Raw genomic sequence first — 25,155 nt, forward strand, 5'->3', positions numbered from 1 at the left:
ACCACAAAGTCCTCTTGACCCTTGTGGGTATTGGTATGGGATGATCCAAACTCTGCTGACTGCCATCCCAGTAATGCAGCAAAAGAGCCTGCAGCGGACGCTGGTGGATCCTTGCCCAAATAACTGCTGGGAAACAGGATGTCATTAAGCCTTTCACTCTCATGACCTCTCTGACCTGAGCTTCCTGATTGGTCTGAAGCCGTGCTACTGCCAGACCTACCTTCTCTATCTTCTCTGATGGGAGAAACACCTTCCCCTCTACAAAGGAAATTCTGTAATCCAGATACCGTACTTCCTGGGTTGGGATTAACTGGGACTTGTCCTGATTGATCAGCCAACCGAGAGAACACAGGAAAAAACTGAGTTAGACTTACCGGTGACGGTAAGTCTAAGAGCCTTTCAGGACAACCCCGGAGAGAGTGTAGCTCCACCTTCTTATCAGGAAACACATGCCCACTTTAAAAACACCTCCTCTTCCTCCATGGCTTCAGTTATTGTGGCCTTCCGACACTGGAAAACAAAGCACAGAAATCACAACACCATGGTAGAACTTGATACATTTACTAAGCATAACCTAGGGAGGGAAGTAAGGGTTGTCCTGAAAGGCTCTTAGAAATACCGTCACCGGTAAGTCTAACTCAGTTTTTCAAATCGCCTTTCAGGACAACCCCGGAGATGATAACCGAGAAACTTACCCTAGGGCGGGACTACTGCCTGCAGTACCTTCCTGCCAAAGGCCTGATCTGCCACAGACAGTAGATCTAAAAGTTAGTGCCGGAGAAATGTCGACTAACTGGACCAAGTGGCAGCCTTGCAGATTTGTTCAGGCGTTGCACCGGCCCTTTCAGCCCAGGAAACTGCCGTGGATCTAGTACAGTGCGCGGCAATACCTGAGGGAGGTATTTCTCCTTTTTCTTTATAAGCTTCTGCTATAGCCAGCTTAAGCCACCTACCCAGCGTACTCTTAGAAGCTCTCTCCCCCTTGCATGATCCTGAAAATATCACAAAATGGGCGGTTGATTTTCTAAAGCCTTTAGTCATCTTCAGAAACTGCAGTAAGCATCTTCTCACATCCAATGTGTGGAAAACGTCCTCTCCTGCATTAGCTGGGGTCGATGAAAAGCTGAGGATACTTTTGGTAGGAATGCTGGATCCGTCCTCAGCACTACTCTGTCCAGATAAACGCTAAGGAAGGGTTCCGTAATAGCTAAGGCTTGGAGCTCGCTGATCCTCCTGGCCGAGGTGATGGCCACTAAAAAGATTGTTTTCAAAACTACCTTCTGTAAAGAGGCTTCTTGTAAGGGTTCAAACAGTGCTCCTGAGAGACCCTGCAAAACTGTTGACAAATCCCAACTGGGAAAGTCTTTGAGGGCTACCGGTCTACTTCGAGCGAGAGCCCTAAAAAAAAAAAAAAATCTAGAAATTAAAGTCTCTTTTGATAAAGTCTTTTCAAAGAAAACTGATAAGGCTGCCACCTGATTCTTAAGGGTGCTGGCCGCTAGCCCCTTCTCCATTCCCTCATGGAGAAACTCCAAGACAGACACCATGCTCTTGACCTTGAGCTCTCTAGAACTACACCAGGAATTTCTTCCACACCTTCATGTAAATTGCCTGGGTAACTGCTTTCCTGCTAGATAGAAGGGTCTTTACTACTTTATCTGAGAGCCCTTTGGCTTTTAAGAGGTCCTCCTCAGAAACCAGGCAGTTGGCTGTAGAAGTTCCACCTCTGGATAATTTACTGTCCCCTGGGATAACAGATCTTTTCTGGGTAGTAACTTCCATGGAGGCTTCGAGGCTAGGTTTCGAAGACCCGCGAACCAAGATCTTTTTGGCCAAAAAGAGTGACTAGTATTAAGCCCGTCCTTTCTTCTCTTAACTTCCTCAGAACTAGTGAAATTAGAGGAAAGGGGGGAAAGGCGTAGCACAGCTGGTAGTGCCAGGGGTGAGCAAACGCATCCAGCCCTACTGCTGCATCTCCTCGGTGAAGAGAAAAGAATATGTCCACCTTTGAGTTCCGCTGGCTAGCAAAAAGGTCTACCTGTGGAACCCCCCAGGCCTCGAAAATCATCAGGAACACCTCCTGATTCAAGCTCCATTCTGCCTTTAACAAATTCCGTCTGCTTAGGAGATCCGCAAAAAAGTTCCGAGAGCCCTTCAGATGCACCGCCGATAGCGAGGCCGTGTTCTGCTCTGCCCAGGCTAACAACAGATTGGCCAACTCCATCAGGCTCCTGCTCCTGGTTCCCCCGTTTCATTATGTAGGCAACCGCTGTAGTGTTGTCTAACACCTGGACATGGTGACCTCTCAAATTCTGCTGAAAGGCCACTAAACCCAGAAAGATCGCCTTCAATTCCCTCCAGTTGGACGCTCTACACGAACAGATTTGGAGACAGCCTGTCCCATTGTTCGCGAAAAGCTGACAGTCTGCTCCCCCACTGGAGAGAGATTGTCACTTGCTCTTGGAGGTCTGCTCAGGGGGAGATCTAAAGGGGACTCCACCCCTGCCTCTGCCCTTCTGCGAACCCCATCTGCTCTTGCGATCCTGGTCTTTTTTATGGGACTGCTGGAGAGCACGAAAATTCTTCTTGGTAACCTGCTTCTTATTGGCTGGAAAAGCCTTCTTTTTATCAGCCGTCCTATCCAGCACTGACTCTAAATCGGGGCCGAACAGTAAGACACCTGAGAAGGGCAGACCACACAGTTTGACCTTAGAGGCTGTGTCTCCAGACCATGTCTTCAGCCAAACTGCTCTCCTGGCTGAATTTACAAGAGCCGAGGACCTGGCGGCCAGTTTGACCGATTCTGCTGATGCATCTGCCATATATTTGATTAGTGGGAAGGACTCTAAAAGATCCCTGCGGGGCATCCCCGCTTCAATATGGTTCTTCAATTTCTCTACCCAGCATTCCAGGTTCCTGGCCACTACCGTAGCCGCCATAGCTGGCTTCAGACTGACTGGCGCTGCATCCAAAGCCTTCTTGAGGATGGAGTCAGCTTTCTTGTCCATTGGGTCCTTTAGGATCCCCATATCCTCAAAGGCTAGATCCATTCGTTTAGATACCTGCGAGAAAGCTGCATCGACTGGGTTTTTTGTTCCACACCTCTGAGTCTTTATCCTCAAAGGGAAACCTTCTCTTGAGAGCCTTAGAGAAAAAGGGGCCTTTTCTGGGTCCTTCCACTCCTTTCTCACCGTACCGGAGGGGACCATGTGGACTGGAAAAACTTTTGTTTCGTCCAGCCCCTGGTACATTTTGTCATGAACTGACAGCTGTACCTTTTCTTCTTGAATTTCTAGAGTTGTGTAGATTGCTTTAAGGATGTCATCTACCTCCTCTAACGATAGCTTGTACTTAGGAGCCCCTGCTATCTTCTTCCTCTTCCTCCTCAGAATCCCTGATGGAGATGAGAGTACTACCCCCTTCATCTCCAGAATCCTCGGTCTCCACCTGTCTGGACGACGACACCCTGGGGCTGGGCGGCAAGTTCTGAGGCTCGGTCTGTGCGGGAGGGTTTTGTATCAGGATGGACCTGACTGAACTCAAGGAGTTTGTCAGCTCGTTAACCAAAGAAAACAACTTCTTATACTACTGGGATGTTTCCTCTTCCAAGATTCTCTGAGGGGGTTCTTGCAAGGATGACATTTTCTCTGGCCTGGATTAGCTTTTCCTAGTGACTTTTCCTGAAACGACATGCAGGTTCAACTCACTAAAAGCTTTCAACTACCAGCTGCTTAACACCAAGCCAGTGCAGAGACCCACCAAACAGACCACTAGTGAGACCCCAGGACTAGGCTGCAAAGGTCAGAGCGAAGTCACCTCTGACCTGCAGCGACAGTGCCCCCAAGAGGGGGGAACAGACAAAAATATAGCCCAATAGTGAAGCAGAGGGTGCCGCTGCACCTTGCATACCTGGGCTGGACCGGTGCTTGGGGAGCCTGTCTCCGCCATAGCTGGCTTACACTCCTCCATTTCGCTGAGTAAGGCAGCATATTTCAAACAGTTCCACCATTCTTTTGAATTTTCCCGGCCGCCACGTCATCAGGGCCGGCCGGAAGCGAAAGCACTCTGTCACCTGACCCGCCCCATGATTCCTGCGTTCCAGTCGCTTTAACCACGGCGCCACGCCCCCTCAGAGGGCCCGCGCGTCACCGTAAGGAGGCTGTCACCGCCCGGGACCCGACGCTGAAAACTGAACCATGCCGCTGACCTGCAGCGACCTCTGCCAGCGACAGAGCCCTCCCCGCGCTTGTCTAGCGGGCACCCGACGCACTCCGAGGGTCCTTACTCCCGTGAGATGGCGGGACCAGGAGCTTTAGGAGTCGTCTCCCGCTGGAGATGCTGCTGGGGGCCAAGAAATAGACAACCAATACCTTAAGGTAAGCCTTTACTCACCTGAAGAGTGTAGCTTTCCCCTGGTTCAGGCACATGCTTCCCCCATGGAGGAAACACAATAACTGAAGCCATGGAGGAAGAGGAGGTGTTTTTAAAGTGGGCATGTGTTTCCTGATAAGAAGGTGGAGCTACACTCTCCGGGGTTGTCCTGAAAGGCGATTTGAGAAAGTTGCACCTCCTGTAGAGCCTCTTCTAGCTGCCAATAGGACCGGGCGACAAACAGAAGATTGTCCAAGTAGGGGATCACTGCAATGGCCCTGACACATAGCGGAGTTAGAGCTTCTGCCAGGACTTTCGTAAAGATCCTGGGAGAGGACGCTAGGCCAAATGGAAGAGCCCTGAACTGGAAGTGGAGGATTTACGAGTTCACCCTTACCGCCAACCTGAGGAACTTCTGGAATTCCTGGTTTATTGGTACATGCAAATATGCATCCCTGAGGTCGACTGTTGCCTTAAAGCATTTAGGAAACAGGTTCGTTATCGTAACAATAGACTCCATCCTGAACCGTTTGTACCCGATAAACCTGTTCAGGGGCCTGAGATGGAAGATCAGCCTGACCCCTGTCCGTGTTCTGCCTCTGGTACCCGGCTGATGACCTGTTGATCCAACAGCTCTCCCAACATCAGACTCAGGGCCTCTGCCTTCTCCCGATCTCTGGGTAACTTGGTTAGTAGGAAGGTAGTTGGGGGGGAATGGCACTGAATGCCAACTTGTAACCATTTTTTATTATTTCTAATATAAAATGGACTTGAAGTTGCGTTTATCCATTGTGGGAGGAAATCCCCCAACCTTCCTCCCACTGGAACACAGGAGTCACAGGGATTTTGAGGTGGATTGAGGAGGATTGAATAATATTCCTCCTCTGCCATGTCCCTTGTGACACATCCAGTGCTTCTTAGGCCGACCCTCTTTCTCCTGCTAGGACTATTGCCTCAGGCGGCTTTTTCCCAGGAAAAGCTTTCTTTTTGTCCTGGGTACGTTCCAGGGCCTCCTGGAGACCAGGACCAAAAAGGTGGTTGCCTGAAAAAGGCAATCCAAACAGTCTAAGCTTAGATGCTGCATCTCCCGACCATGCCTTTAGTCATATGGCCTGTCTTGCTGCGTTAAGCAAAGCAGCAGACCTAGCTGCAAGCTTAACTGACTCCGCAGAAGCATCGGCTAGGAAACTAACAGCCTTAAACAATAAGGGAAAGGTCTTGAACAGCTGCTGTCGGGATGTGCCTGCAGAAATATGTGTCTGTAACTGGGTTAACCAGCACTCCAAATTTCTAGCCACACAGGTGGCTGCAAAGGGCAGGCTTGAGTGCAATAGAGGAGGCATCCCAAGCCCTCGTCAGCAGCACATCACCCCTCTTGTCCATTGGGTCCTTAAGGGATCCTAGGTCATCGAATGCCAGATCAGTGTTCTTAGAGACCTTAGCTAGTGGCGCATCCAACTTGGGAACCTTGTTCCAAGGCTGGGCCACATCCTTCTCGAAGGGAAATCTATGCTTGAGACAGCTCGAAAAGAATGGTCTCCTCTCAGGGTGCTCCCACTTCAGCAAGATCATTTCCACTAGAGATTTGTGCACAGGGAAAACTCTGGATTTCTGAGCACCTGGGAAGAAGCCAGTGACCTGGGCTCCCTCTTCCTGTCTTCCCTATCCTCCTGACTGGGCTCAGACAGGGAAGGTAAACTTGCCGCCCTAGATAGGGGCACTGAGGGACCCTGCATCCTATCCATCATTCCTCTAAACAATTTGAAGGTGGATGCAATCTCGTCTGACGATAGGATCTTCTGACACTCAGTCATGGAGTCATCCTTAGATAGATTACTGACGCATTCGGGGCAAACTGGCTTCTCCCAACTGGGCCCAAGTTTTGTCCCACATCAGCACACTTTCTCCTTGGAGGCTGTATCTGAGCTCTGTCCTGTGCTTTATCCTGAAAGCAAGAGAAAAGACAGAAAACAACCATGAAAGCCTGCTCCCAACCGTTGCCACCACTCTGCTCGGGGGAAGAAGAAGTGCCCAACCCTTCACCTGTGGTTCCCCACCCAGGGAAAGACCTTTGCCACAAGGACCTTATTCCCTCCCAGAGTAAGCCATGGTCTGCCCTCACCACGCTTACCTGAGAGGTGCCGGTGCCAGAAGAACCGGAGTCGACCGCATGAACTTCTGCAGTGCTCTCCATGGCTCCTCAGTGTCTGTCACAGCCTCTGCTGGATCTACACGGGCTCCGGATGCCCAAACCACACACGCTGCGCCTGGAAACTGGAACCTTTGTTTCCTGGTGCCCTCTGAAGAAGCGGTTCCGCCACAAGCAGCATCACTTCCGTTTGTTGGAACGCCGAAGCCCCTCCTTGGACGCACGCACATTCAAAACTATATCCGGAACGGACGTTCCGCATGCCTCGTGGACACCATTCGTTCTTGGGCGCAGTACGTTCCTTTCCAATACCACCGACTGGACTGTGCAAAAATGGAGGTAGGGAATCGGACACTTTTCAGAGGTCCAACTCTCTCCGAGCTTATAGGCAGCGGGGTCTAAGCAGCCCTCTCTTCACTGCACCTAGACAGAGGGGTGCTTTGGGCAGAGAAGGTACTTCAGAGGCTCCTTCCTAGTACAATGCTGGAACCTGGAGCTCCCCAGGTTCCCCACATGCTTAGTTACCATCCGGCAGGAAACACAAAACTGAAGGGGGAAGGCCTGGAGGACCGCCTTTTAACCTTTTTGGTGAATGCGTTTCCTGTCCCGGAGGAAGGAGCCCTATGTCTCAGAGGCTGTCCTGGAAGACTAAGAGAAAAGATTATTCCCCAAAAGTGATAACTGAAGAAGTGAAAGAACCAGGTTGAAATCCCACTGTATCACTGAGGGAAGTGCAGGGAGTATAATGCGAGCAACACTATGTACACAAAGGCCTTCACTAAGGAAGGGCAAGTGATCCTTTAAAAGAACCAAATATGGTGTAGATTAAAAAAAAAAAAAAACACACAACCACACACACACACACACACACAAGACAATGCATCCCACAGAGTACTATCCTGGATTTAATTACCTAGACATATTTTGATGTACTTGTAAATTAACATGTTTGTTTGAGTAAGGGATAGGACACAGAACATGATTCTTAGACCAAGGGTTAAATTCTACCACCATCAGGTGACTGGACACTGGCAAAAGCTTTGCTGGATTGGCCTCCCAGAATATCCATACAATCCCATCCACTCTGAGGCTCCAGTGTGTTAGCAAGGAATAACAAGTTTACAGAGGAAAGAAGAGATCTGTGTCCTGTACTGTACTCCAAGATATGAATTATACCATCAAAATTTCTATCTTTCTGTACAGTGCACAGGAATTGATTCTTAGATCATGGACACCTGCAAACAGTAGGTCGAGGGGTAGGCACCAAAATATATAAAAAAGCAACACTAGACCCAAAAGGAAAAATGCAGAATGGTCAGCCTGAACAGACAATTTATACCAAAAGCACCTTAGGGGCCAAGTACACATCAGCAGAGGCCAAACTGTCACCTGACATGAAGCGGTTAACAGAAGATCTGTTGACAGCCTAGCAAACCTGTAAAAAAAAAAATAAAAAAAAAAACGATTTCTTCGTGCTGAAAAAGCTAAAGATCCCAAACACCTCTAGAAGAAGTGGCTCAAGTAGTAAAGGGGGAAAGAAACCCATAGAGGGACCACCCTGTGGGAAAAACAGAAGAGGGTCAGGAATACAAAAATCACTGTATGAACAAAGCTCACGGTGACATACATAAATGAAAGAAGCCATATGCAAACATGATCCAGAAGCGCTGCCATCTTCTCGGAGTCCAAGCTCATTTAACCACTTCTGGACCACCCGCTGTCCTTACACATCGGTACTTTGAAGGAGTATCGTTATGGCAGCAGCTAGCTGCCATAACCCCAGTATTCACTTCTTCAGCGGGTGGTCTGCTTCCAGATAAAGTGTTCTCTGCGGAGGATTCGCTACGAGATCACTTATTGGTGGCGGGAGAAGTTACAGGGTCCACTCTCCTGCTTGGTATGGAGATGAGTGAGGGGAAGATGCCCCCCACCTACCTCCATATTAGGGGTGCGCATCTTCACTGGTCTCACGATTCGATTATCTGGTCAACGTTTCGATTCCGCGATGCATCACGATTACCGACATGCTCCCACTTCCGCTTGGGCCACCTAAGCGGCCATTCCTTTCTGCAATCTTCTGGGACACATCACAGGTCCCAGAAGATTGCCCGGCTATGCAGGACAGCGCAGTGAGACATGCGCATCTGGATGCCCACAGTAGTATTGCCAGCGCCTTGGACAGGCAGGGGAGAGAATGAAGGGTTCGGGTGGCCACATCGCTGGATTGTGGAACAGGTGAGCGTCTTTTTTAAAAGTCAGAAGGTACACTTTTTTGTAGCTGCTGACTTTTAATAAACAAAAATAGTAGGCGGCCCCTCTCTGCCAGCGATCTTCTGGGACCATTATCTGGCCAATGGCAGAGCGCAGTGCGCGCCCAGCCGTAAGCTGTCACGAGTGCATGTCACTGCCCACAGTAGATGATGGCGCTGAGGAGAGGAGGGGGGAGAGGAGCGATGCTCTGTGCGGCCACATCGATGGACCGTGGGAGAGGCGAATGCGATTATTAAAAGTCAGCAGCTACACTTTGTAGCTGCTGACTTTTAATAGACTAAAAAACGGGTGGAACTCCGATTAACTTAGTGCACTAATCTGGTGTACTACAGGGTACAGGAATTCACACACACACCTGGCTGCTGGGAGGTCAGGAGGGATTAGAATCCAAATCCACAACTGACAAACAGCCCTGTGAAGTTCCCTGTACTGTCTCTGATGACATTTACTCACTCCCCCCCCCCCCCCCTCCCCTATCGTTTGTACCTTACAGCACACTAGGAGTTAACACAGTGGAATGTGCAAACGAGGGAGGGGGTGGTGGGGAGGGGCATGGCCTGGTAAATGTCATCACAGAGCACATGTAGGAGCCAGTGTATGTAGAGTACAAACCTAGTTGTACTCTACATACTTCTGCTAAAATATACCTGTGTGGTGATACAAACGCAATTATAATCTATTAAGTGCCCATCGCTGTATGTGCATTCTAAAATATATGCAGATTTTCATACCTTGTTTTTTAGTGTGTGTAACTGTATAAGCCGCTCGTGTGACTGCTCTCTGCTCGCCTCGTTCTGGCCCGCCTCTCTCGTCTCTCAGGCTCACGTCTCTCCTCAGGTCAGTAGTTCTCAGCCCGCCCACCGACTGTAGTTATCAGGTTAGAAGAGAGGAGGGCGGGGCTGACGTCAGGAGAGACGTGAGTGGAGAGGGGCTGGCCGGACCGAGCAGTCACATGAGCGGTGTATACAGTTATATACACACGCTATAAAACAAGGTATAAAGCTGCAAATATTTAAAAAAAAAAAAAAAACAACACACGCAGAGGTGACCACTTAACGGATGGTCATTGTATGTATAAAAAAAATATATTTTTTTTTTATAAAAACGCTGTGATCGCTCTTCCGGATGGGGCGGGGCATGTCGGGATGACGTCACCCAACATCGATTGTTTTCGGGTCACATGCATAGATGTCGCATCGGGGACCCCCCGAATCGCGATGCAGCGATTAAATTCAACACCCCTACTCCATATCATTGCAGGGTGGAAGCGACGTCAAAACATCACTTCCTCCCATAGCTCTTAAAAAGGGCAATTTTTTATTTATTTTTTATTGCATTTTAGTGTAAATATGAGATCTGAGGTATTTTTGACCCCAGATCTCATATTTAACAGGTACGGTCATGCATTTTTTCTTTTACAAGGAATGTTAAAAAAATAAATAAAAAAAAAGTAATAAGAAAAAATTTTTTTTTTTAAAACGCACCCCGTCCTGCCAAGCTCACATGTGCAGAAGTGAACGCTTATGTGAGTAGCTCCCACATATGGAAACAGTGTTCAAACCACGTGTGAGTTATCGCCTCGATCCATAGAGAGCAATTCTAGCCTTAGAAATCCTCTAACTCAAAACATGCAATCTGTCTAATTTTTTTTAACCACTTGAGACCCGCGCTATAGCCGAATGACGGCTACAGAGCGGACCTCCTTTGCCGGGACTAAGTCTATTGACATCGTCCCGTGCACGAGCGGCCTGCGCGCTCCCCCTGAGGGGCGCGCACAGCACGCTCTGTGATCGGCGAGTCTATGAGACTCGCCTGATCACCGATCCGAGCAAGGGGTCGATCCCGACCCCTTATCACGTGATCAGCTGTCAGCCAATGACAGCTGATCATGTGATACAGCGGAGCCGGTAATCGGCTATTATTCCTCCTCGCGCTGACAGCGCGAGGAGAAAAAAAAAAAAAAGAGCCAATCACCGGCGGCCATGATCGGGACATCAGTCCCGATCACGGCCAGCCCTGCCAGTGCCCAGTGCCACCCAGCAGTGCCCACAATCTGCCTCAAAGGTGCTGCACCCCAGTGCCACATATCCGTGCCCATCAGTCCCATCTTATCAGTGCCCACCATTGCCGCCCATCAGTGCAATCTTATCAGTGCCCACCAGTGCCGCCCATCAGTGCCGCCTCATCAGCGCACTTCAATGAAGGAGAAAAAAGACCGGTTTGCACAATTTTATAACAAACTATTAAACATGATTTTTTTTTTGCATCTTTTTTTGTTTGTTTAGCAAAAAATAAAACTCCCAGCTGTAATTAAATACCACCAAAAGAAAGCTCTATTTGTGGGAAAATTTTTTAAAAATGTCATTTGGGTACAGTGTTGTATGCCCGCGCAATTGTCATTCAAAGTGCATCAGCGCTGAAAGCTGAAAATTGGTCTGGGCAGGAGGGGGGTTTAAGTGCCCAGTAAGCAAGTGGTTAAACGTTGTATATGGAGCTTTTTAAAGGGTAAAAGTAAGCTGCCATTCCACGAGTGGGTGCAATTTTAAACTGACATGTTGGTTATCAATTTACTCTGTGTAATATCTTTCACAATATAAAAAAAGAAAAATTTGAGCTAACTTTACTGCGGTCTTAATTTTCAATTCAAAAACATGCATTTTTTTCAAAAAGTGCACTTGTAAGACCGCTGAGCAAATACGGTGTGACAGAAAGTATTGCAATGAACGCCATTTTATTCTCTAAGGTGTTAGAAAGAAAATAAAATTATTAAGTTTGGGGGGTTTTAAGTAAATTTTATAGCAAAAACAAATGTTTTTAACTCTTAAGAACCAAGCCTCTTTCTGAGATTTGTTGTTTAAGTGTTAAAATGGTTTGTTGCAAAGTGGAAAACTGTTCTGTGGTCAGACGAATTGAAAGGTGAGGTTTTTTGTTTTGTTTTTTTGGGTACCCATGGTTGTCCCATCCTCCAGACCAAAAGGAGAGGTACCTCCCAGGTTATTGGTGCTCAGTTCAAGAGCCTGCATCTCTTATGCTAAGGGCGTGCATTAGTCCGTATGAAATGGGCAGCTTGCGCATCTGAAAAAGGAACCATCAATGCTGCAAGATATATTCAGGTTTTAGAGGAGCATATTCAGGAGACATTTTTTTTTTTTTTAGGGAAGGCCTTGCATTTTTCAGCAGGACAATGCTAAAACACGTAATGCATCTGTGACAACAGCATAGCTTTGTAGTAGAAGAGTCGGGGGGCACAACTCGCCTGTCTGCAGTGCAGATCTTTTCCCCAACTGAAAATATTTGGTGCATCTTGAAATGAAAAATATGACAAAGACCACCCAGGATTGTTGAGCCGTTAGTATCCTATATCAGACAAGAATGGGATAATATTCCTCTCCCAAAACTCCAGCAACTAGCCTCTGTAAATTCCCAGACGTTTACAGTGTTAAGAGAAGAGGAGATACTACACCCCTAGTAAACACTGCCCTGTCCCAACTTTGAGATGTGTTGCCATCAAATTACCTTATTTTTTTTTTCTTAAAATGGTACATTTTCTCCAGTTTAAACATTTGACGTTTTCTATTGTGTATATGGATTTATGAGATTTGCAAATCACTGCATTCTGTTTTTATGTAGATTTTACACAGTGTTAAAACCTTTTTGGAATAGGGGTTGTCTACATGCACACTACAAGTATGTTTGTGTAAAGTACACTAGAGTTGAAAAAACTTACCACTCCCCAAGTCAACAAACAGATCATCTTCCGTCATCTTTATTTCATCAATCATTTGAGCTACCAAGTCAAAAGACGTCTCGCCATACACTTCAGGTGAAAAAGGCTCATAATTATTAAGCTTCTCTGGGTCAGTAACAGAGTGGTTGTAGACTTGCTGCAAAATATGGCGAAGGAGACCTGTGGATGGGCGGGTGTTCAATTTCATAGGCTGAGTGGTGCCTTTCCACTGATAGAGAAAATGAAAATCTGAGTTACTCCTTTTCTAGTAAAAAAAAGCCTAAAAATACATAATTGCTCAAAAAAAAAAAAAGGTATAAGCCGTATAAGAGTAAATAATTGTTCCTCTGAATTCTTATAGTATTTAGCTGAGATAATGCACATTAGCCTCCCTGGTGGTATTCCCAAGTGGAATGGCCTGGGGTGGAATTTCAGTACCATTAGCAGTAATCCCAAGGCAGAGATCTCGGGATCGCATCGCAGGATACAGGGAAAGTTACTCAACTTGTCCCCTGGATCCTGCGATGTCTCCCGTTGTGTGTGCAATCTGTCTCCTCGCTCGAGTCACACAGTGCCAAGTGCTGCTGAGCTCCATCCCTGCGACGTTGCCATGCACTAGAGTGTAGATTGGCGCCAAATTCAAAAAAGTAAAACCAGTACACATACAGTACACTGTAATCTTACAGATTACAGTACTGTATTAAAAAAAGAAAATTATACATCACCCTTTGTCCCTAGTGGTCTGTCCAGTGTCCTGCAAGCATTTTTATATTATAAATACTGTTTTTTTTTCTGCCTGGAATTTGGAGATTGTCCATAACAACCAAAAATTGTTCCTTTATGTCAAAAGTGGTTTTAGACCAGCTAGAAAACAGCGATAATAAATTGGAATCACTTGCAGAATTGAGCGATAGTGATTTGTGGGGAAACGTATCAAACAATAAATCTAATGAGAGCGAGAATTCTGCAACTGAGCAAATTTCAGTGTTTTTGATTTGATTACATTATTGAAAAATTATTATATTATTTGTTATAATAGTGATTATATTTCATGATTTTTTGTTTCAAACTTTAGCATACCCAGGATGTCTACTACACTCTGGTTTGGAAAATGTAAGCAAGTAATTCCTAAGAATTGCAGGCTTACAATATAAAACGCAAAATTTCTATGCAAAACATTGTACCACTTTCAGCACCTGAAATCAGAAATAATCATACCACCAGGGAGATGAGGGGAGTCCCAGAGGGTACTGCAGCAGGCAATAAGTGCAGAAGTGTGTTGCCGAGGCTTTGACTATAGCAAAGTAAGTGCAGAAGAGAGGTGAGGGACCCTCCCTAGAGAGCAGAATTTTAAGTAAATAAGTTGTGGAGAATATGAGGGTGGATGACACGCACAAGATAGAAGTGTGGAAGGTAAAAGGAGGGGCAGTGTGTAGAGGAGAGATGTGTGGAGGGCAGGCAATGCGTACAGTAGAAGACTTCTGGACGCCAAGATGCTGGGCACTATGTGGAGGAATGGAATGCTTTAAGATGTAACAGTAGTCAGTATGTGCAGCAGAGGTGTGTCATATGTCATAAGGTATAACAGTGGGAAGTACAAGAGCACCTGGAAATCTCCAGAGACAGTATATACAGTAAAGGAGAAGCAAAGCTCTGGGAGGTGACAGTATGCACAAGATGGCAGTACACATTGTATGAAAGGAGGTAATAGATGCGGAAGAGGCATGCATGGGTATCCTGGCCAGCAGCAGCAAAAAAACTGCTTGCAAAGAGCTGGCTCAGGATCCTCATGTCAGGCTGCAGTAGCTATAAATTCTCTTGAGTCCCAATCTGTGATGGGTTAGGCAGCACGTTTGTACTGATGTATGGCACTGGGGACATTGGGCTCTTCAAAGTTTGTTGTAGAGCAGTGACTAGAAATGCAAAAACAAGACATATGGCTGTATTTACAGTGAATCTTTGAAGCCACCTTTTTATTACATTAGAAAGTAAAGCCTTAGGCCGCGTACACACGGGCGGACTGTCTGACGGACTTGGTCCGCTAAAACGTGTTTCAGCGGACAGTCCGCACGTGTGTGGGCTTCAGCGGACCTTTTCAGCGGACAGTCTGGCGGACTAAGTCTTTCGGAATTTCCGTAATATTGTCCGTCCAACTTTGGTTTCAGCGGACAGTCCGCTCGTGTGTAGGCAAGTTGGACGGACTAAGTATGGTGCATGCTCAGAAAGGATTTACACGGCCGAAGGTTGCATTGCAGTGTATTGGACGTCGTATTTCTAGTCCCGTCGTACGTGCTGTACACGTCATCGCGCAAGCTTTCAGCGGACTGTCTGTTCGTCATGTGTGGTCAAGTCCGTTCATTCAAAAGTAGGACGGACTGTCTGTCGGATTGTCTGACGGACTTAGTTGGCCAGACAGTCCGCCCGTGTGTACGCGGCCTAACTGAATGACATTTACTATGATACGACAAAGTACATCTAATAACTGACATAAATATACTTTATAATGGAAGTAAAGTCTTTTCCTTCTACCTATAGGTAAACCTAAAAGGTTTACTTGTAGGTACACGGAATATCTCCTAAACTTGCACTGTTTAGGACATGCACACTGCATGCAAGCCAGAGATGTCACCTGCACATGCGCTCTGAATGGACAGCATACCAATGCCATCCCTTCAGAGCTTTTTGTAATAAGTACCGAACACAAATATGCTGCACCGGCCTTTCATAGAGCTTGAGTCCGCGAACCCGGAAGGGAGACAGAGTACAAACGGAATGACTTAAACCTGCAGGAGGGCTCAATTTTTAAATTTTTTCCCCTGGATGTTTACTACTGCTTTAATGAGGAGTTCCAGCCTGAGGGGGAAAAAAAATAAAAAAATATAGTCAGCAGCTACAAATACTGTAGGATTGTGGCGATCTTACATGGAAGTGGGAGCTGGTACCTGGTTGACAGGGAAGCAAACAAGCAGAACTTCCCCTTTTAGGTGGAGCCCCGTTTTAACATTTTTAGGTGCACATAAGCACTGCTATTCTCCTGTATCCACTTCTTGTCTACATGCAAGCACTTTAGCAACTGCTACACATAATGCCACAGCGTTGGTATCATTTCTGTTGGTGACTACAGCACAACATGCCTGTGTAGTGTGTGGTGAAACAATCAAATGAGGTTTCCATTGGGAGGAGCATTAAACAGGGTGACAAATTGCTAAACTTCAAGTTCTAGCATTTTGTGTTCTACCACAAGTGGAGGATTTATAAAAAAAAATCTTCATTTTTACTGGAAATCAATTTAGGTAAACCTCAATGATGTAACAGAATTTCTCTTATGAGGATTCATTTCTCTTGGGAGGTAGCTGATGTAACTTTTGACAAAACTGGAAGCATACAAGGTGAAGTATGAGGCCAGCTCTAGGTAAAATGGAGCCTTGTGGAAGCTGCGAGACATCAACGTTAAAGGAAAACCTGTACGTTTCCATAGACAATCTTAAAGTGGTATTAAACCCAATAACAAAAATGTTATATTGTAGCTTACTAATCATTAGATGTGGCAGCTGCATTAGTTTTCAATTTAGGTTTTCTACCCCCCTATTTTCACTTGGTGATTTGTCCAGTAACAAAGCTCCTGTATTAAGGAGCAAAAGAGACATCTTTGCACAGCAGCATTTTCCGTTAGTGGGAGGGTAATTTTCCATGTAGAAGCAAAACTGAAGTGGAACTCTAGCTGACACCATTTAAGCAGCAACAGCAAAAGTATTTTTTTCCCCTTTTGGGATAACGGTTTTACATAAATGAATAAAAGCTGATCATTGTAAGCACCCCTGTCAACATTAAATGGTTTATCGCAACCCTTTAAAATGCTATAACTGCAGGAGACTTTTTTTTTCTTACAGAACACACCTACTGGCTAGATCACTAGATAAAAGGGCAATGAAGTCTTAAAAAAGAAGCATAATGCAGCCGCCACATCTAAAAATTGGTAAGCTAAAATAAAAAATACAAGGGAAAGTAAATAATATATATATATATATATATATATATTATACACACATACATATATACATACACACATACATATACATGTACACACGTAAATCTTACCAATTGGTGTATACTATCAATGGCGCGGTTGTACTTTTCACAAAGCCGTTGCATGCTCTCAAAACTGTAAACAAGACAAAAGGAAAAAGTGAGATATACCAGTATCCAAAACAGAAAATGACAATTCTAGAAAAAAAAAAATTATTATTTAAAAAAAAAAAAAAAAAAAATTGAACGATTAATCCAGGTGAATCCTAATCCAGCTACAAAAATTTTTTTTTTAAATGTTCAACTTTGAAAGGTTAAGCATGGAATTAAATAAAAAAAAAAAAAAATAATAAAAACCAGGATTTTTTGTACTCAGTTCTCATCCTTGGAAGCAGTGAGGGGAACCACACTGTTGCTGCGCCCATCTAGGGGAGTATTTTTCTTTTTCTTATATTCACCAACTGACAGCTTCTCTCTTTAGACTGTTAGGTTGTTACACCACCTTCAGAAGAGGACTAAGTGCCCGTTCACACAGGGGCGACGCGACTTGCAGCGCGACTCACAGACGCGACCTGCACACGACTTCAGCGGCGACTTGCAAAATGACTTCTGTATAGAAGTCAATGCAAGTCGCCTGAAGTCGCCCCGAAAATAGTACAGGAACCTTTTTCTAAGTCGGAGCGACTTGAGTCGCTCCTATTAGAACGGTTCCATAGTACAGAACGGAGCGCGACTTGTCAGGCGGCTAAGTCGCCTGACAAGTCGCGGTAGTGTGAACGGGCACTAAGGCATTACATGTTAACATAATAAAACAAACTTTCTAGTCATGCCCAAAGGGCGGCCCCTTAAGTAACAACCCCTCAGGATGCTACTGCAGCCTCCGTATGTCAACAAGCAGTACAACATAAAGAAAAATATGGAGGGGCGGTGCTGTGTCAGTCAGTGAATTACAGAGAAAAGGATTTTACACAGAGTACAAAAAAGCCTATTTTCTCTTATATTCACCGACTGCCACAGCCTCTCTTTAGACCATTGGGACGTCCCCAAGCAGTGCCAAAACGATGTGTGGGGAAAAAAGCATAAAACTTCATCCACCATGTGGGAGCTAGTACAAACTTTACCCACAAGAAAAAATAAAATTACCCACACTACAGTTTGTGGAATAACCACCACAAAAAACGCACCAAAACTGCAGTAACAAATACAACAGTGCATTAACTTAAAAAGGTACTAAGTTTTTACCCCAAAAAAAAAAAAAAAGAAAAAGAAAAAATTGTATGTGCAATTGCCATTATACAGCCGCCTGCAAAACTTTGCATCCAAGACAGGCATCAGCCAATGCACTGACATCTACCTTTTTGTAAAAGTGTGAACAGATGACCAAGTTGTCGCTTTACACATTTGAGCGACAGACGCTTGATGTCAGAAGGCCCAAGACGTTCCAATTGTCCTTGTAGTGTGGGCCGTGACCAGAAAGGGGGCACCTGCCCCTTCAAGGCATAGGCCTGTACAACAATCTGTCTAATGCACCTGGAAAAGCTGGCCGACGAGATCGGCATGCCTTTTTTCGGATCAGCCACTGAAACAAACAAGGAGTCTGACTTTCGGAAGGGAGCCGTGACAGACAAATATCCCACAGAGCCCGAACCACGTCCAGGGAATGGAGGGTTACCTCCTTAGCGGCTTAGGACACAAAGATGGTAACACAATGCTACATTGAGGTGGAACGCCGAAAACACCTTTGGCAGAAAAGACGGTTGCGGACGCAACACCACCGAATACTGTGGATAACCAGATTGGCGGCCTTGTCTTGCAAGTCGTCCTGTTCCAAAACCCTCCTGGCCGAGTGATGGCCACTAGAAAGACCACTTTTTGGGAAAGAGTCAACAGGGGAATCTCTCTGATATATTCAAATGGCGGTTTCTGAAGCGCCACCAACACCAGATTCAGACCCCACGGGGTCAACGGTGGACGCACCGGAGGAACTACATGTTGGACCCCTTGAACAAAAGTGCTCACTGGAGTGAGACGACAGGGGTCACTGAATAAAGTCAGCCAAAGATGATATTTGTCCCTTAATGGTGCTTAAAAACAATTTCTGGTCTACTCCTTGCTGTAGAAACAGCAGGATCCTGGATACAGAGAAGGAGGCGGACGCCATCCTTTCTCCTCACACCTGGAGATGTAGGCCTTCCAGGTACAATGATCTCTCTTTCGAGAATATGATTTCCGTGCTCTCAGCATAGTTGGGATCACCGAGTCTGAGACCCCAGTTCCTCAACACCTGGCTCTCAATAGCCATGCCATTAAAGCCAGCGATGGTAAGGCAGGATGGAGAATTGGACTTTGAGACAGAAAGTCCACTCGTCACGGCAGTCACCAGGAAGCGTCTGGCACCAGGCGCACTAGGTTCTGCGTGCCAAGGACACAGAGGCCAATGGCAATCAGAATTACTGGAATCCTCTTGGCTTCCACTCTGCGAAGCACATGTGGCAACAGTTTTAGTGGAGGCAAGGTGTAGATCAGCTGGTACTGATCCCACAGAGCCACCAGCATGTCTGACCACAAATCCATTGTCCCAGACATGAATCTCGGCACCTTCCGATTGAGACGGGAGGCCAGAGATCCACATCTGGTGTGACCCACCGCAGGCACAGTTGCCTGAACACCTCCGAATGCAATGCCCATTCTCCTGGGTCCAGCATCTGGCGACTTAGTCCACCTGCCAGTTCTCCACTCCCAGAATGTAAATGGCCGACAGGGCAGGTACATGTTGCTCTGCTCAATGAAGTATGTGAGCGACCTCCCGTGAGGTGGCCAAGCTTCTTGTTCCTTCTTGATCACTGTCCATTTCAGGAGGTAGGAACGACTTCCGGTCTGAAGTACCAGGGACCTCAGCCACCAGATCAGGGAATCCCTGACTAACTGGCTCACCTGAATCTGTCGATCCAGGAACAACGGAGATTTGTCCCACTTGGTCAAAATCTCCTTCTGCAGGACTCTGGTGTGGAACTAGGCATATGGTACTGCCTCGAAGGAGGCCACCATGAGTCCCAGGACTCGCATGCATTAGTGTAGCGACGACCACTTGCCATTCAGCAGTTTTCCGAGTCTGCAGCTTGTCTGAAGGGAGAAACTCGCTTCCATTGAGTCCAGCAGCAAGCCTAGATACTCCAAACGCTGAGTCGGTACGATCACCGACTTCTTTAGGTTCAAAAGCCACCCAAATTACTGCAGGGTCTGCATGGTGATCGCCACATCCTCTTCGGAGGTGGAAGATGCTTTTAGGAGGAGATCGTCTAGGTAACCCACGAAAGCGATCCCGCATTGTCGCAACAATGCCAAAACAGGAGCCAATAACTTGGTAAAGACTCGGGGGGCCGATGTCAAACCAAAAGGTAAGAGCCAGAAACTGGTAGTGGGCTTTCCCAACTACAAATCGCAGAAACCTCGGATGACGAAGGCATAAGGGTATGTGCAGGTAAGCATCCTGTGTGTCCAAGATGCCAGGGAGTCCCCTTGATGGAGTGCAGCGACTACTGAGCGAACTGATTCCATTCTGAACCCCTGTACTTTTACAAAGTAATTGAGGGCTTTTAGGACCAAGATTAGACTTACTCCTTCCTTCTTGGGGACCACAAATAGTTTGTGTACAAACCCTGGAAACATTGCGATTCTGGAACAGGTACGATCACCCCACGATTCAGCATGCTGGAGGGGAAGAATCTGTTTTGCAGAGAGGAACACCATTTTGTAGCCGCAAGAAATCAGATCGCAGACCCATTGGTCGGACATCCGAGAGGTCCGCCAGGCTGCAAACTCCTGAAGTCGACCACCGACCCGAGTTGCGGGTGAGGGCAAACCTTCATGCGATAGCACTTTTGCTTGCAGGCTTGCGGTTCCAGGAACGCTTTTGTCCTTTAGAAGCCATCCTGTCGGGCTGGGGACATTTGCCAGAACCTCCGGGAGGACAAAAGCCGTTTGAGTGGAAAATTAGGGCCCTTGTCTATGGCGTGGCTCAGCCTTCCTGGCCTGTGGGAGTAGTGTACTCTTACCACCTGTGGCATTCTTAATAATATCATCCAAAGAGGCTTCAAGAGCTGGGTCGCCAAGGGGAGATCCGTCAGGGCTTTCTTGGATGCCTGGTCAGCCGACCAGCATTTTAACCAAATCAGGTGGCTCAGCACCACTGCTGATACTGAAGCCCTGGATAACAGAGGGAGGGTGTACAAGGCCGCGTTAAAACGTACTTAAGGCCTGCACCAGTTGGTCTGCTAGTTGCACGCAAACAGGAAAAGCCTGTTCTCCCAATTCATGGCGCAACAGTTTTGCCCACTCAGTGTCTGTGACACAAGTGTGGATGCCAGTACTGGTCGCATGGTTGACCCCACAACCGTAAACAAGGAACGAGCCACTGCCTCTGCCTTCATGTCCGTGGGATCCTAAAATGCAGGAGTACCCTCTACCGGGATCGTGGTTACCTAGTTTAACCTGGATACTGGGGGATCCAGGATCGGAGAAGCTAACCACTTCTTGAGAAGGCTTTCCTCAAAAGGGGTAACGTATCACCATATATTTGGGGACTGAAAAGGTCCATTGCGGTCGAACCCATTCCTTGTAAATGAACTTGTCAAAATAAGTCCGATTCAGGAACAGCTTAGGTGAACGGGCTGGCTTATGGGACCCAAAAGCGACAGCTACATCAGCAGAGGGATCTGCTGGCTCCTGAATTTTTAGGGTATCACGCACAGCTGTGATAAGTGCTCCAACAAGCGCTTTGTCGCGCACGGACCCCGACAGGGACTCATCCTCACCATCCGAATGGTCCTGGTCCGCGTCATCTTAAACGACATAGCAGGGGTCACCAGCCTCAGCAGGGCCCGAGTCTGCGTCAGAGCTCTCCCCGGAGGGCGTGGGGGCTGGGGCCACTTTATAGCACCTTGCACCCACGCACCGCCTCCATCTTAGCAACGAACGAATTGAGGACCGCCGACAAAGCATCCAGGGGCACTGCGCATTCTGCAGGCAAGCTGGTTGCAATAGCCTGGATTTCGGGGGAAGAAACACCAGTTTCTGAAGCCATGCTGACATTACCCTGTCTGCCACCCAAAAGGACTTAGGACAGTGATGGTCCCACCCTCCTTACTGCTGCTGGCTAAGGGGCTCTTTCCCGCAGGACTCACCACCCTGACAGGTTCTGCGCTGTCCAGCAAGTAGTGCCCGTGTTCTCTGACAACTCCCAGGTGCAGAGGAATTCGATCTGTGTCATTCAAACCTGCTGCTTATGGCGCTGAAACCACGCTGCAATATGCTCGGGCTCAAAGAAAATGGCAGCCAAGCGTCCAGCATAAGGACAAAGCGCTGGGAAAATGACCGCCGGACTACAGGAACACATTCTGTCTCTAGAGAATGCTGAAAAACATGCTCAGGCTTCGAGAAAATGGGGGCCGGGCGTCCAGTATAAAACAGAAAACCATAGGGAAAATGGCCGCCGAGAAACAGAAGAGCATGCTGTCTCTTGTCCATACACAAGATGGCTGCTGACACTGAAAAACCATAAGGTACAGTGACTGAAAATGGCGGTGATCAGCACTGCAGAGATCAGAGACAGCCTCACAGGCCCCCCAGGAAAAAAAAAAAAAAACATCACAGGACACAGCCCCCGAGAGAGCCCTTGTACACACACAGACACACACACACAGACACACACACACAGACACAGACACACACACACAGACACAGACACACAGACACAGACACACAGACACACACACACAGACACAGACACACACACACAGACACACACACACAGACACACACACACAGACACACACACACAGACACACACACACACAGACACACACACACAGACACACACACACACAGACACACACACACACAGACACACACACACACACACACACAGACACACACACACAGACACACACACACAGACACACACACACACACACACACACACACACAGACACACACACACAGACACACACACACAGACACACACACACAGACACACACACACAGACACACACACACAGACACACACACACAGACACACACACACAGACACACACACACAGACACACACACACAGACACACACACACAGACACACACACACACACACACACACCTTAGCTGCCAGGGGATGGGGGGGTAAATAGGGACAGGGACAGAAGAGAGGGAGCTGAGGGACCCCCGGGAATTGACCTCCCAGGGAATGCCCAGCTGCTCAGCCCCAGAGTCAGGGAGAGTTGTACTTACCAGTCCTGAAGAGCTGGGAGACATTCCATCACAGACCCACACTCTGATCAGTACAGGACGGCTGCTAGCCTCGGCACACTGTAATGCAGACATCAGTAGCCTGGTCATATGTGCGCCCCGGAGCATAAAAGCCCACGACCACCTCTGGAGCTGAGGTATGTTGTGGCCGGCCTAGCGCGTAGCTGCGACCTGCACACGCTCGCTGGCCAGGCTGGGGAGACTACAAGGTTAAGGGTACCCAGCCTGTCACCCAGCCAAATGTTGATAGATCAAAGGATCATTAATCTTGCGCAGAAAGCACAGAAACAAAACAAACAAAAAAAACACTGACCAATGGGCCTGTCAGGGTTCCTAGGTCCTTCTTCACTAGTCACAATAAAACGGGGGCTGCAGTAGCATGCTGAGGGGTCGTTACCTAAGGGACCGCCTCTTGGGCGGAACTAGAAAGTTCTAGTTTTATTATCACGTTACCATGTAATGCCTAGTCCTCTCCTGAAGGTGGCATAACAACCCAATGGTCTAAAGAGAAGCTGTGTCAGTTGGTGAATATAAGAGAAATAAAAAATAAATAACTCACCTAGATGGACGCAGCAACGGTGTGGTTCCCCCCACTGCTTCTAAGGATGAGAACTGAGTGATCAAAAACTGCCAATTGCTTGGTTTTCAGGCTTCAGTGAGCTGGTAACTGACAAGTCAACAGCTCTCTGCTCTGCCCCTCTAGCGCTCACTGGAGCGCTGGGTGGTGGAGGGGGTGGGAGTTGCCGGCTCAGCCTTTCAGCGATATGCCGAGACGATAAACCAGCTGACAGGCTTCTACGCAGATCCCCAACCATACAGGACGTTAGGCTTTAGCCTGCTGTCAGCTGAAACTTGTGACCCAAAAGGAGAAGTATAGTCAAAAAAGATTTGGCCATATTTCACCTTTAAGATTTGAATATTTCACCATGAATACTACTATTTTAGCAAAATCTGAAATGTAGCACCTAATTTTTACATCAAACCTCTCCTGAAAGAAACACGCAGTCAGAAGTCCATACGCATGCTTTTTGTGGGTTGGTAAGACCAGGCAACTGGCATTTAACAAAATAGCCACCAATAGCAGTTCCCATAGTCACTATAAAAATTGTTCAAAACAGTTTGGATGATCATATGCAGATTAAGGCCTCATATGAGGCTTAAGGCCTATGCACACAGGCGCATAAATGCTTGTTTACACGTCTGTGGGCATATGCCCATTACAATTAATGGGCTAAATAAGCTGTACTGAGCTTTTTCAAGCTGCAATGTGCAAAAATGTCATGTGTAAAATAACCCTGTATGTTTATACATGGGATGTACCATGTCAAAAGCTACTGTATATGATCTAAACAGTGTTGGATTTTTTTTTTTTTTTTTTTTACGTATAAGAATTTCTTCCACAGCAAAACAAGCTGCCACCTAATTGCCATGTTAAGCTGGCCCCATAAGCCAGTGGCGGCCAGTGCTCAATTTTTATTGGGGGGGGGGGGGGGGGGGGGGAGAGATGCACTTTGGAATAAACTCTATAATATGATTTATCTGTAATATAAACTTGTAGCCCAAGATGTTAGCCTCAAGATATTAAAGTGGTTTTAAGTGAACTTTCTCGGATCACCCGCCAGCCCTCCTGGCTCCTCCCCTCCAGGGAACCTACCTATAAAAAGCGGTTTTCTATAGGGGTAGTAGTGCAAACTCGTCTGAGAGCCTCGCTGTCTGAATCTAATACCCCTTCCTCCCTAGTTACTGGCTTTGATTGACAGGAAAGCGTGTGAGAGCAGGGTGTAAAGGGATAAAAGAGCTGCAGACTTGGGCAGCACTGGTTCGAATGAGGGCTCAATTAAAGGGGGGGGATGCTTAAACTTTTTTTTCCCCTTAAAGTGGTTGTATACTCAATTTTTTTACTTTTACCTACAGGAAAGCCTATAATAAGGCTTACCTGTAGGTAAAAAAAAAATATCTCCTAAACCTGTACGGTTTAGGAGATATTCCCCTCGGTATGCGCCGCTGACTGCAGCGGCGCATGCGCACAAGGGGATTCTCGGCCTGAAAATCCGGCAGTGGCCGGCCGGCATGAAATCTCCCGCGCGCATGCGCGGGAGTGACGATATCGCGGCTCCAGCCACTAACAGCGCTGGAGCCGCGATACCCAGAAGAAACGCCGAGGGAGCCGACATGGATCGGGCCAGATGTCGGGCCTCGTTCTAAGGTAAGTATTTCATAATGAGCTAGTATGCGGTGCATACTAGTTCATTATGCCTTTTGCTTTGCAGGTGTTAAAAAAAAAAAAAAAAAAAAAATTGCGGGTTTACTAC

The 25,155-nt window shown here is 47.0% G+C and overlaps 1 protein-coding gene across 3 annotated transcripts in view; it reads right to left on the bottom strand.

The window, feature by feature from the left end:
• The window catches only part of DOT1L (DOT1 like histone lysine methyltransferase), a 228,667-nt gene that overhangs the window by 133,823 nt on the left and 69,689 nt on the right, over positions 1-25,155 (bottom strand). For all 3 annotated transcript variants that reach the window (XM_077475975.1, XM_077475976.1, XM_077475974.1), the window contains exons 4-5: positions 16,617-16,680; positions 12,519-12,747 (exon numbers count right to left, since the gene is read on the bottom strand). In XM_077475975.1, the coding sequence (XP_077332101.1) occupies positions 12,519-12,747; positions 16,617-16,680 (293 nt within the window). The remainder of the gene's footprint in view (positions 1-12,518; positions 12,748-16,616; positions 16,681-25,155) is intronic.

Source organism: Lithobates pipiens, unplaced genomic scaffold (genome assembly GCF_037356315.1).
Source record: "Lithobates pipiens isolate NorthernLeopardFrog02 unplaced genomic scaffold, aLitPip1_a1.2 Scaffold_13, whole genome shotgun sequence".
NCBI lineage: Eukaryota > Metazoa > Chordata > Amphibia > Anura > Ranidae > Lithobates > Lithobates pipiens.